Source organism: Tupaia chinensis, unplaced genomic scaffold (assembly GCF_000334495.1).
Source record: "Tupaia chinensis unplaced genomic scaffold, TupChi_1.0 Scaffold000069_1, whole genome shotgun sequence".
Classification (NCBI taxonomy): domain Eukaryota; kingdom Metazoa; phylum Chordata; class Mammalia; order Scandentia; family Tupaiidae; genus Tupaia; species Tupaia belangeri.
In genome coordinates, this window is record NW_006159529.1 from 865,009 (window position 1) to 878,459 (window position 13,451).

A 13,451-nucleotide genomic window follows, 5' to 3' on the forward strand; every position below is an offset into this window, starting at 1 on the left:
AGCAGTCATCTTGTAGTTACCAGGAATGGTGTTGTGGGGATCTGCAGTGTGAGTTGTCCTTGGGTATCTGGCTTCCTTAAGAATGGCAGAGTAGTTCTTGTTTTCCCCTGAGGTAATGCAGGGCTGGTAACTGTCATCTTCTCAAGTTGCAAGTTCTTCAACCTTGTTTTCGGCCTCCGGGCCATCCAGCGCCGGAGAGGCCAGGGAGGCCGGGCCCCCGGAGGGGGGCCAGCCGTTGCCAGTGCGCGGCGTAGCGTAAGCCCCCCGACCGTGGGGCCCCCGGAGGGGGGCCAGGCCTATCTGGCACACGGCTGTGCAGGGGCGGAAGCCCCCGGCCACGGGGCCCCCAGAGGGGGGCCAGGCCGTTCCCGGCGCACGGCTGCCTTCTTTTCCTGAAAGTTTTCAAGCACTACTTTGGCATCCTAAATAGTGAAGGAAAGAAGTACTAGCTTGAGCCCACCTATGTCACTCAGGCTTTGCATATTCCTGTGCTGGATTGATGGGCATTACATTGGCAAATTATCTTTGGAATATGTAGAAATATAGATGTGGGAGTGCACGATATGCTAGTATCTACGAAAATGTCACTCCTCCAGACCTTCCATGCATATCAGTTTTAAATCATGGCACAGTATAGCTGACTTTTAATTTCTGATGGAGAGAGTCCGTGACCTTCAACTACCTCTAGGCTCCACTGAGAGATCAGCAAGTCAAATGATTTGTTTCCTACTCTCCCAGATGCAATGGGGGAGAGAAGTGTGGGGAGAACTGAAAGATCATTAGTTCTTGCCCTCAAAGTATTCTGAAGCCCACTGGGGGCCCAACCCATGTGTTCAGTGTGTGACCTGAGCCCTGCCATTTTATAAGTCAGTGGGACAAACCAGGACATGCCTTGAGAAGAGCCGAGTGATGGGATAATTAGAATCAAGCCACAGCGGGGTGGATGGTTTGTCTGAGGATAATAACTTGTTTGCTAATTGAGAACACCAGATTTTCTGGGCAATTAGACATTTAGTTTCTTCCAAGACCTGTGCAAATGTGGACACATGGCCGCAGGCCTTCCAGGTAGCAGGAGTAGAGATGGTGGCGCTCGGTGCTGGATGGCATCTCTCTACAAGCTGCCCGTGGGTCTATGGGCAAGATGGACCTCTAGCCAACAGGTGGAAGGACCATCTGGCTGGACCCCCTAGTAGGGAGGCAGAGTTCTCCCTGCTTTTATGGAAAGGCATGCCCTTGTCTTTGAGACAAAGGTGGTGGAGTTTAGCCGACTCAGCCAGAACTGGGTGTACTGCTTTTTTTCAAGAATACTGCATCATGGTCGCTAATAAGAATCAGAAATAATGGGAGTTAGCACAATGGCTATGTCGCTGGACTCCCTGTAGTTGACTGCGGTTCGAGTCCTGGACCCGGTGGCTTAAAAATACTCATGCCGGGCACATGTGCGTGCGTGCCCAAGATCCCGAGAGGAGAATGGAGAAGGGATTGTGGCGTGGCCATTCCCACTGGGGTTGATTTCTCGCTGTCCGTCTCTGTCTGTCTGGTGAGCGCACATACCCTATAGTAAAAAAAAAAAAAAAACTCAAAAAAAAAAAAACGTTAAAAATCACATATGGAGGAACGAGCAGTTGATGTAATGGCTATGTCGCTGGACTCCCATGCAGTTGACCACGGTTAGAGTCCCAGACCCAGTGGCTTAAACTCGCATCTCTCTACAAGCTGCCCGTGGGTCTATGGGCAAGATGGACCTCTAGCCAACAGGTGGAAGGACCATCTGGCTGGACCCCCTAGTAGGGAGGCAGAGTTCTCCCTGCTTTTATGGAAAGGCATGCCCTTGTCTTTGAGACAAAGGTGGTGGAGTTTAGCCGACTCAGCCAGAACTGGGTGTACTGCTTTTTTTCAAGAATACTGCATCATGGTCGCTAATAAGAATCAGAAATAATGGGAGTTAGCACAATGGCTATGTCGCTGGACTCCCTGTAGTTGACTGCGGTTCGAGTCCTGGACCCGGTGGCTTAAAAATACTCATGCCGGGCACATGTGCGTGCGTGCCCAAGATCCCGAGAGGAGAATGGAGAAGGGATTGTGGCGTGGCCATTCCCACTGGGGTTGATTTCTCGCTGTCCGTCTCTGTCTGTCTGGTGAGCGCACATACCCTATAGTAAAAAAAAAAAAAACTCTCAAAAAAAAAAATCAGAAATAAGTTCCTCCCAAGATGAGCAAGTTGTTTTATTTTTAATAATTTTTATCATGGTAAAGTATATATCAGATTTGTCATTTTAACAAGTCTATAGTTTTTGAGTGTACAATTCAGTATATGAATTACATTTACGATATTGTACAACCATTACCACGACCCAGAACTTTTCATAACTTCACACAGAAACTCTACCCATTGAGCAGTAGCTCCCCATTCCTCCCTCCCTCAAATCTCTGGTAACTTCTAAACTACTTTCTGTCTCTATGAATTTCTCTCTTCTATTAGTAGGTATTTCATGTAAGTGGAATTTTGTACTATTTGTCCTTTCGGGTCCAGACTATTTCATTAGCTTAGTGTTTTCTAGGTTCATCTGTGCTGTAGCATGTCAGAGAATGCCATTCCTTTCTAGGGCTGAATACTTTTCCATTGTATGGATGTACCGCATTGTGTTTATTCTCGCATTTGTTGAGGATCACTTGGGTGGTTTCCACCGTTTGGTTATTGTTAATAATGTTGCAATGGACATTCATTTACATACAAATGTCTCTTTGTGTCCTAGTTTTCAGTTCTTTTGGGTCGACACTTGGGAGTGAAATTGCTGGGTCATATGGCAATTCCATATTTGACTTTTTGAGGAACCGCCAAATGGTTTTCTGCAGCAGCTGTGCCATTTTATATTCCCACTAGCGATGCACACGAGTTCCAATTTCTTCACATCTTTGCCAGCATTCATTTTCTTTTTCTTTTATTTCAGTCACCCTGTTAGGTGCGAAGTAGTATCTTATCGTGATTTGATTCGCATCTCGCTAAGGACTAATGATGTTAAGCGTCTTCTCATGTGCTTAGTGACCTCAGTATATACCTTCTTCAGGAGAGTGTCTGTTCAAGTCTTTTGCCCAGCAAGTTGCTGTTTTGCCTGTAATTACCTCTCTCCCTCGGGTCGGAATGGAGCCTCTGTGAGGAGGAGAGCAGAGATGAGCCTCCAGAAGGTGGCTGTGCAGATTTGAGGCTTCCTATTCACTCTCATGATTCATTCCATTCCCTCAGCCTGCCTGGTACCCACTATAATGATGTTATTTGAGTTCTCACCAAGCAGGAAAAAAAATCACCAAGAGCCTGAGATTAACCCAAAGTGATTTAGCTGAAGAAGCAGATGGAGCTGCTCCTCCTGCTTCTTCCTAAGCAGATGGGTCTTTATTAGACACCTCATTCTCTGAGTTTCCTTGACTGCAGTATTGCGTTAGGAAATTACCCAGATTTTTCCTACCAAGTATCAGGCCACATGCTGCGTGAGTGGTGTATGCAGAATACCCTGGATGGCTCCTGGTGTTTGCAGGGGCCCAGTGTCTGGCCCGTTCCTGCAGAGAGCCTGTGCAATCCTTGCTGGCTGTTTTGTGGCTCTGCCCGTCGAGGGCAGCAGGCAGGGAGAGCACAATGGAGACTTCCAGCACCATCAGGGAGAGTAAAACTTCTCCTTGAGGCCAGTCCTGGGGGAGAGCCACCAGGCTCTGGGAGGGCGCCATAATAACAGCAGCGGGAGCAGCAGAGGGATGACGTAACAGGTCTGTGCTGCTTTACTTCTATCCTGTGACCTCATGTCCCTCGTAGGGTCCCATCTGTAGGGGCCAGGAATGCTAATGTCTCAGCCTTTCTGCGGTGGCTTTTCTTATTGAATATGAAAAACCTTCAGTATCACTGAGCAGAGATGAGCTCACCGTGTGCTGGCAGCCCTTGTGCCAGAGGGAGGGAGGCGGTGATGCATGGCCAGGGGTGGGTGCTCTTTCTGGTGGCTGTGCTCCTGAACCGTATGCCTAGGACTGGGGTTGCTTCTTCTGGGGGAATTGTCTCACACCCCTTTGGGAACCTGAGGGCTATAGATACTCTTTCTAGAAAATGTTCACAAATGTTCACCATTCTAGCCTATGGCATGGTGGTTAAGGCAATTGGATCCCACATGGCCGACTGTGTGGTTTAAGTCCTGGACCCACGGCTTAGAAGCATGCTGGGTGCATGTGTGAGGGGGTGCTTTCTTACTCTCTTTCTCTCTGAGTGAATACACCCTCTGGCAAAACAAAACACCCAAAAAACAAAAACAAGCAAACAAAAAATGCACGTAAAAACTTGCATGTAATCTCAGATGGTTACAAATTCTGCTGGTTCTACATGGAGCTTGGGTTAAGAACAACTCTGTAGAGGACACAGCCAGGAGCTATGGGTTTGAGGGGCTGAGCAGCAACCCCTGCTTAGTGGAGGCTGGTAGCACGCAGTGAGGTTCCTGATGGGCACTACAGGCCAAGGAGTGTCCCGTCCGGTCAGGTTCTAAATGCCAAATACAGGAGGTGCTGGGCGGACACCCTGCCTTCCTGGCCGGAATTGGGCCTTGCCCGCCTCAACTGCTTTGCAGGGGCTGCAGCGCCTAAGGGAGCAAGGCCACACAGCCTCACTCCTGCTCCTTTGTCAGCCCCTGCTTCTTTTATGGAGAGGTTTTTTGTTGTTGTTGTTTTTTTGTTTGTTTGTTTGTTTTTTCCTTATTGGGTGTGTGCACTTGCCAGAAAGACAGAAAGCAAGAAATCACCCCCTAGGGGGGGATGGTCACGCCGCAATCCCTTCTCCTCCATTCTCCTCTCAGGATCTTGGGCACACATGCACGTGCGCCCGGCGTGAGTTTAAGCCACCAGGTCCGGGACTCGAACTGTGGTTGACTACATGGGAGTCCAGCAACACAGCCATTACGTTAACTGCTGGTCCCAGCCCTTGCCGCTTCTAAGGAGAGGACTTTATCTTTCTTTTCAGAAACGGCCCCTACGTCTGCATATTCATCTCCAGCGCGGAGTCTTGGGGACACAGGAATAACACCTCTGTCCCCTTCCCACATTGCGGTAAGATGTGTGTGGGTGTATGGGTGTGTGGGGTTGGTGGTGGGTAGTGGAGTGTGTGTGCATGAGCATACTTTCTGTCTACCTTTGCTTTCTGGGTCCATGATTCAGGCTGCTGGGCAGCCCACTGAGTGGAGATTAAATTGTCTGGTACCAGCCACATGAGCCCTGCCAAGCCCCTTCCCCACCCTGGGCCTGAAAAGGCTTTCTGTGGTATGGCTCCAGCAGCACACTGGAGCAGAGGGCCAGGTGGGTGATGTGAGCAGGTGGGATGGGAGCACTAAAGCCTCAGGCTCAGAGACTTCAAGGCAGCCTCTTAGAGGGAAGCAGCCATTTCTAGCCGATGATCAGAGAAATACAGTGACTGCAGTTAACTGCCATGTCCACGTCCCTGTGGCTAGGTCATTGTTATTGCACATTTGCCCAGGAGAGAAGGCCTGAGCAGGGAAGGGTTTGCTTGCAATGAGGGGCCTGGCATCCAGGCTGTTGCTCCCACCCTACCCTGCACTAAATAAAAGCGGATAGTGTGGGCAGCTGTTCAAAGTGATGCACGTGTATCCAACTGGAAACACATCCTGGAGGACAGGGCCGCTTTGCACCAGCTGCTCAGACTCTGCTAAGAACTTTGGAGCTGATCCTGGGTAGGAGTGAGGTCTTTTCCTGGTTTTCCTGGGGCTGTCCTAATTTTACAGTGAAAGTCCCACATCCTGGGAAATTCCCTCAGTCCCAGGAAACTGGGAGGGTTAATCACCTGTGGCCAGGTCCTGTGGTTTTGAATCTGTACCCGGGGTTTTCTTGTGAGGCCTGCAGGGTGTGTGGGGAGGGGGACAGTCTGAGAGGCCAGGTGGGTTGTGCTCTTATCCTGCTTTAACCAGTACACAGCGAATCCAAAATCTGTTGGGTTTTATAATTTAGAGTTCTATGGGAGTTTAAAAAAAAAAAGTCTACACTGCTTAAGAAAAAAGCAAAATTGGAAACCTGGAATGGCCTATTGACTTGACAGAAGAGGAAAGCTTCTGGACTCAAGGGGAAAGACTTACCAGGGTCAAGTGACTGGCATGGCAGGGAAGAGCAGGGTCCCGGATGGGCCCAGCCCTGCCCATATTCTCAAAAAGCTGGCCTGGATGCGGTGGTCACCTGGGAGACACAGAGGCACAGCTGGCAAAGCACTCTGGGCAGCAGTTGGGGGTCTGCACAGGGGTGTGGGGTGGGCAGCGGAAGCAGGACTGCGTCTACTCAAGGGACTGCTGGCTTTCAGTTCTGATGGAAGAATTTCCGTAATTAGCCACGGACAGGCACGGTTGATGAAGGGAAATGGGGCCACTGAAGGCAGGTGCCCCCACCCAGTGGCATGGCCCAGGCTTACCATGTGGCGGACTTGAGCTGGTACGTGGAATGTCATTCTGTGTGCAGTGGGTGCAGAGCCAGACAGGGTAGAATCGCCCAGATTGTTGACCTGAAAGCCAGGCTTTGCTGCACCCCGCAACTCCCCCCATCCCAGCACCTCACTGTATCCCTGCAGAATGATGCCGACCCGAACGTCTCGGAACAGCAGACGTTTCTCGTGGTGGTGGCCATCGACTTTGGGACCACGTCCAGTGGCTATGCCTACAGCTTCAGCAAGGAGCCAGAATGCATCCACGTGATGAGGTGAGTGCAGTAGGCAGGAAGGGGCATGAAGCCAGGGCCAGTCCGTGTGCTGGGGAGACCCTGAGGCGGGACTAGTCAGTGAGCAGGCAGATAGCACGGAGGAGAAGGACTCTGAATTTCTGCCCAGTTTGGCCACACTCACTGTGCCATTTTCTGCAAACCATCTCTGACCCCTGGCTCTCAGTCCCCAGTGTGCAGAAGCATGAGTTTAATTCTGGTCTAGTCAGTCTGGTGGGGGCCAGGCACAGTGGTGGAGGTGCCGTGTGGTGTGTTTGAAGCCCACCCTGCGTGATTCCAGCATGAGCCTGGGTGGAGGTGCAGACCAATCGGGTGTCTGTGATAGCGGTGAGCCAGGTGCCACTTGGCCTCTTACTGTGTGACCTTAGGCAATTATTAAACTCCTAACACTGTGAGTGTGGATAATGACAGTACCTGCCTCACATGGTGCATGTACAGATTAGCTGTGCTTTCCTATCAAGTGCTTGGTGCATAGGACAGTGTAAGCGGGGAGGTACCTGTTCTTCCGAGCAAAGGCATGGGGACACGACACCAGAAGCAGAAAGCACCAGGCCAAAGAGAAGGCGGTGTGGGTTGAAGTCAGCCAGGTGACCTACAGGGAAAGTTGCTCTGGGTCTCCTGGGATGAACTCTGTGCTGGGTGCTCTTCTCCCTCCATTGCACACAGCGGCCTGCAGGCCCTCGCATCCATCCATCCGTGGGGTCCAGTGTCTTTGAGGACTCTAATCTGTCTTTGCACCAATGTTGGCTCCCCCAGTTTTGCCTCATGACCTCCCCACAGAGTCTTTAGCCCTTCAAAAAACCCAGGATTTAACACCCCAATTTTCCAATTCCAAGGGATAGCTTAAAAGACATTGCAATTGGCTTTGTATTTTCTTCAAATAAATAATTGTGGAATCTAGTTATTGTTCCCAGAGTAAGACAGTAGTTATTTTCATAAGGTTCTGGGTAAAACACAAGTCCTAATAATAGTGACCCCTATACCAATCTCATTGAGGCCCCACCTTTCCTTTAAAAACCAGATGTGGCTCAGCCTAAACTATTGTCGTAAGAGGTCCCCAGAGATCCCTGGGCATCATTTCATCAGGAAATAATGAATAGCTGGTTCCATTAGTGAACCCTGTGGATGGCGCAGCAGGATTCCACCTTTGACTCGCCAGATGGATGCTGTGAGGGTCCAGATGTCACCCCGACTCCTGAGATGGAAACCTAAAATGGCAAAGAGCATGCCAGTAAAAGCTCGAATCATTGTTTACCAGCTTTCTTCCCTCTCTTCTTTCTTTCACCAGAAGGCACATGAGCTTGTCAGAGAGAAAACGAGACACAGAGAGGGAGATGGAGAAAGCACCTCCCAGTGAGGCCGGGTCACACCACAATATCGTCTCCTTCATTTCTACCCTGTTAAGATTTTGAACACACACACAGAAACCCCCCCACACACAGACACACACGCTTTTCAAGCTGCTGGGATTTGAACTATGGTCAGCCATATATGGGAATCTATCTTCCTTAACAACTTCCATGAACTGGTCTGATGTTTATCAGCGTTCTGTAGTTGTTCTAAGAAATGTTATTTCATTCACACCCCAGATCCGGTGACTTGAAAACTCACAGGGCAGCAGGTGGTGTAGTGGTTAAGGTGCTGGACTCCCACGTGATTGGCCATGGTTTGGGTCTTGGACCAGGAACTTTGAAATGCATACCAATTTTGTGTGCGTTCCCAAAATTCCAAGAGGAGAATGGAGAAGGGATTGCGGCATGGCCACATCCCTCTGGGTGGGCGATTTCTCGCTTTGTTTCTCTGTCTTTTTCTCTCTCTGTCTCTGGTGAGCGCACATTCTCTACAGCAAAACATCTCTCAAAAAAAGAGAAAGAAAAGAAAATCACGCCGGGCATGTGTGCGTGCGTGCCCAAGATCCTGAGAGGAGAATGGAGGAGAAGGGATTGCGGCATGGCCACCCCTCCTAGATTTCTTGGTTTGTGTCTCTTTCTGGTGAGCGTATGCGCCCTGTAGCAAAATCCTCTCCAAAAAAAAAAAAAAAAAAAAGTTAAACCGAGGAAGTTTTAGTGTTCGAATAGGAATGACAGAACAAAACTTTGAAGGGAAAGGCTTATATTACAGGGTCATTACCTACCAACAGTGTTGCTGTCAGTTCAGGGACAGGCCGTGGTAGGAAGCTGCTGCCTAGCGTAGCGACCACCCCTGCTGCATGCATCTGCTGGGAAACTCGGGCTCCCGGGGTAGAAGCTGCATCCTGATGGAGTTTGGCTGGGAAATCAGCCAGGGACCGTTCCAGACCCATCTCAGTGCTCCATGTGGATGTGGTGGGCTTGCAATGTTTAACGGCATGGCCTCAGGAGTGCAGCCCCCTCCCCAGTGGGCACCTCGCTGCCCTTCCTGCTCTGTCTGCCCGGGGCTGCTCACAGGGTCAGGTGGCTAGCACTAGGATGGGAGCCAGCCTTGGAGCCAGACTTGACTGGGAAGAGCACGACCTGCCCTTTCGGCAATGCTGGCTTCTCTGCAGTGGCCCTAGAGCAGAGAGGAAGCACCTAGTCACCTGTGCACCCACCCCGAATCTCTTTCCACAGGGAAGCTTCTCCGGGGTTCAGTGAGTGCCTGCCCCACTCTCACATCTGTCTGTCTGCCTGTCTGTCTGCCCCTACCTCTTCTCCCTCTTCTGACTCCTCTCTAGCATACATCTCAACAGAGTCCTTTCCCTCTTGCTGTTTCTCTCAGCGATCCTATCCTATCTCGTCACCATGGCTGTCACTGCTCTAAGGAGGCACCCAGGGCTGTTTCTTGCTGGTATCTCGTCCATGAACTGAGTTCAGTGCCAGCACATTCAAATGATGCTCTTCATGGGTCCCCCACCCTCCCTGGGCCAGGCCTTATTCCACGAGGTGCTCTTTCCTCCAGGCTCCGGCTTGCTGCCGTGTCCAGTTGGCTCAGTTCCCCTTCTGGAATGGCTCACCTCCCTCTGTCCCCACCTCTCTCTCTTCCTATGACTCTCACTTCTGCTCCCAGGTTGGCCGACCTCCTAATCAGCCTCTGGGATTTCTGTCTCCCCCACTAGCCCAGTTTTGCTCCCATGAGCAGCAGTGCTGACTCTGTCATGCCCCTGCTCTGAGACCTTTAGTGGCTCTTCGTTATTAATGAATTAAATCTCCAGGTCCTCAGAGTTCTCTGAGACTGGTTTCAGTTGCTCTCCCAGCCTCACCTCTCACTGTTCCCACTTGCACAACTACCCTTCCCATGTATATCTCCTTCTCTAACCCAGTCGGGGTTCCCCACCCGTGCCCCATGCCTGTGCACTCTGGGCAACCTGGAGCGTCCTGCCCTCCGAGTCTCACTGAGTCCTACATTCTTCCCCCTGTGCCACCGGCTGCCACCTTTCCTTCTCCGACCACACCACTTGGGCCATTTCCCTGAGCCCCTCATTTCCATCCGATAAGACAGGCATTTACCTATTTGTTTATACACACCTTGAAGAGGATTCGAGCCAGCTATGGGGGAAGGGGGGCCCTCAAACGGTTCATGGAAAATGTATGTTATGAAAAACTGTATATGGATTTCCATTTTTTCCCCACCAAAGTAAACACATACTGTAATTCCATTTATTCACACACTTTTTGAATTACCCTCGTGTATCTCGTATTGTGTTCTTACAAATTTTAAAAAATTGCATTATCTGTTGGATGGTGAATTATTGAAGGCAGCATCCTAGAAGTTTCATCTTTGTGTCACTATCACCTAGCACGTAGCAGATGCTCCGTAAACACTGAAGGAAAGTATCATGGCAGACCTTGTCACTGAGCAAGAACTCAGCTGAACTGAGCGTGCTCAACCCGCCGAGAGTGTGCCCGGATGCCTGCATCTGTACCAGCTGTGCCTGGAACAGTAGGTGGTTATCTCTGTTCTGTGTGAAGCTGAGATTTTGAAAGCTATAACCTCTGCCTTCCATTGGTGACAGGCGATGGGAAGGAGGCGACCCTGGAGTGTCCAACCAGAAGACTCCGACCACCATCTTGTTGACTCCTGAGAGGAAGTTCCACAGCTTTGGGTATGCAGCCCGGGACTTTTACCATGACCTGGACCCCAACGAGGCCAAGCAGTGGCTGTACCTGGAGAAGTTCAAGATGAAGCTGCATACTACCGGGGTGAGCGAGCCTGACTCCCGGCCCCAGCCCTTCCACAGTGGAGAGCCAGGAATCTTACTATGGGATGGGGAGGAGTGCTCCTTCTAACCTAGGGGATCCTCAGGTTTCTCCCAAGCAGAAATTATTGTTCATTTATCTTTTTTATATGTTTATTTTTAATTTGCTATAGGGTACGTGTACTCTGCCAAAAGAGACAGAGAGAGAGTGAGGAAGCAATCCTCCAGAGGGGCTGACCATGCTGTAATCTCTTCTATCCTCCTCTCGGGATTTTGAGCATACATGCACACGTACCAGGTGTGTTTTTTTAAGCCACTGAGTATGCGACTCAAACCATGTAGCCGGGCCATGTGGGGTCCAGCTGCTTTAACCACCACACCATTTGGCTGGCCTGTCCATTTATCTTCATTTTAGAAACACCCAGAACACACACCACTTTGTGGAATGCTCAGTGCTTTCTGATGTACATGTGAGCGGGAAGATATTCGGACCATTTAACAATTTATTTGCCGTGAAAACAGACCAGAGCATGCCTTGGCTGTAGCAGGGATAGGGGTCTGGGGGCCCCTGGTGTGCCAGGACTTCTTCCTTTAGTTGCTGGGTTTTTGGAGATCAGGGGATTCCTGAAGGAGGGCCTCAGGTGTGGAGGACTATGGGGGGTCAGGGCAGGGGCTAGTAACTAAGCAGTTTGAAAGACACAGGTAGTATTAATGGACACATCAACCCTCTGAGTTGGGAAGGGCTGCTCAGGAAGTCAAATGGCCAGTCCCTGGAGGCCCAGCTCCCTAAGCAGTGGCCTCAGTTCTGTTCCCAGTAAGCCAGCAAGTTCTATAGATGTCTAAGTCAAACAGGCATCGTCTCTACCCAACTCCAAATTTCCACAGGGAAGGTTAGGGTGTAGGATAGAATTTTTAAAATCTAATCATTGCATCCAATACATTTTCCTTAACTCTCAGCATTGAGGTGATGATGAATGCTTAAAGGCCACAGGCTTTTTTTAAAAAAATATTTTAACTTTATTGATATTTTAAAAGTTGACCAGAGATGGACGGGGGGGCGGGGGTGAGAAAGCAAGCCGCCAGATCTGTGAACTGCCGTCAGCCATGTGGGAGTCCAGTGTCTTTAACCACTAGGCCACCTGCTGGCCCCCAGAATTGCTTATTAATCATCTCCAATACATCACAGCACATTCAACTTTCTGCCTAACTCAAATCAACCAAGCATACACAAATTCTGTTTTCTCTGGTTTGTTTTACATTTATGTCAGATCCATTTTAATTTTTGTAAAGGCACAAAATAAAGGTGGAGGATTTTGGCTTTTGCAATACGGATGTCTTTTTGTTTTTGCTATAGGGTGCGTGTGCTCAACAGACAGAGACAGAGAGGCAGAAAGCAAGAAATCACTCCCCAGGGGGATGGCCATGCTGCAATCCCTTCTCCTCCATTCTCCTCTCGGAATCTTGGGCATGCACCCACACGCACCCGATGTTGAGTTTAAACTGCTGGGTCTGGGACTTGAACCGCGGTTGGCTACATGGGAGTCCAGCAACACAGCCATTACGCTAACTGCTGGTCCCTAATATGGATGTCTTTTTTAAAGCATGCTATAGGGCAGAGTGACAAAGTATAAAAACCACTCCCCCACCACCCAGCCGGGATGGCCACATTGCAATCCCTTCTCCATTCTCCCCTCACGGTTTCAGCCATCCAGGTGCCTGTCATTTTTTCAAGCTGATGAGGCTGGGACTCAAACTTGGCCATGTGGGATCCAGATGTCTTAACCACCATGCCACCAGCTGGCCCAACATGGTAAGAGTGTATGTCCATTTCTCAATATCAATTGTTGAAACACGGTGTTTAACTACCTGTGCAGTCCAGTCAATAAACCTCATACTCGTGTGCGTACTTGAGGCTGTGTAGTCTGTTCTGGTAACATACGTCTGTTTGCCAATATGGCACACTTGATTCCTGTACTGCGAGCCCTTCAATTTCCTTATGAGCTTTAAAATCGGTCTGTTTCCATGCATGTCTGGAATTGCAAATTCATTGAACCTATAGATCAAATCAGTTTGTTACATGGTTTCCAAATCCAAACATAGCACTTTTCCATTCACTTAGGGCTAATTTCTTTCATCAGCATGTTTTAGAAGTCATCACGTATGTATTCTTGAATTTATTAATTATACCCAAGTATTTCTGGGGAGGTGAGGGGCAGTGAGGATGGTGTGTTTGACTTAGAAGCTGGACTTTCTGGGAACAGCAGATGGTGTAATGGTTGTTACCGTTTGAGTCCCAGACCTGGCAGCTTAAAACTCAGGCTGGGACCAGCATATGGTGTAAAGTCCTGGACTCGGTGGCTTAAAACTCATAGTGAGCACGTGTGTGTGCATACCCAAGATCCCTAAAGGAGAATGGTGAAGGGACTGTAGTGTGGCCATTCCCACTGGCAGGTGATTTCTCACTATCAGTCTCTCTGGCAAACGTATGCACCCTACAAGCAGAAATCTTTAAAAAAAAAAAAAAAAAAAACTTTCTCCCTCCAGGCCTTTGCATTTT

At 49.6% G+C, this 13,451-nt stretch overlaps 1 protein-coding gene across 1 annotated transcript in view; it reads left to right on the plus strand.

Annotated features, from left to right (window-relative positions):
- The window catches only part of HSPA12A (heat shock protein family A (Hsp70) member 12A), an 83,471-nt gene that overhangs the window by 40,089 nt on the left and 29,931 nt on the right, over nt 1–13,451 (plus strand). Inside the window, exons 2-4 of the mRNA XM_027767386.1 lie at nt 4,991–5,076; nt 6,596–6,723; nt 10,712–10,898. Coding sequence (XP_027623187.1) covers nt 4,991–5,076; nt 6,596–6,723; nt 10,712–10,898 — 401 coding nt within the window. The remainder of the gene's footprint in view (nt 1–4,990; nt 5,077–6,595; nt 6,724–10,711; nt 10,899–13,451) is intronic.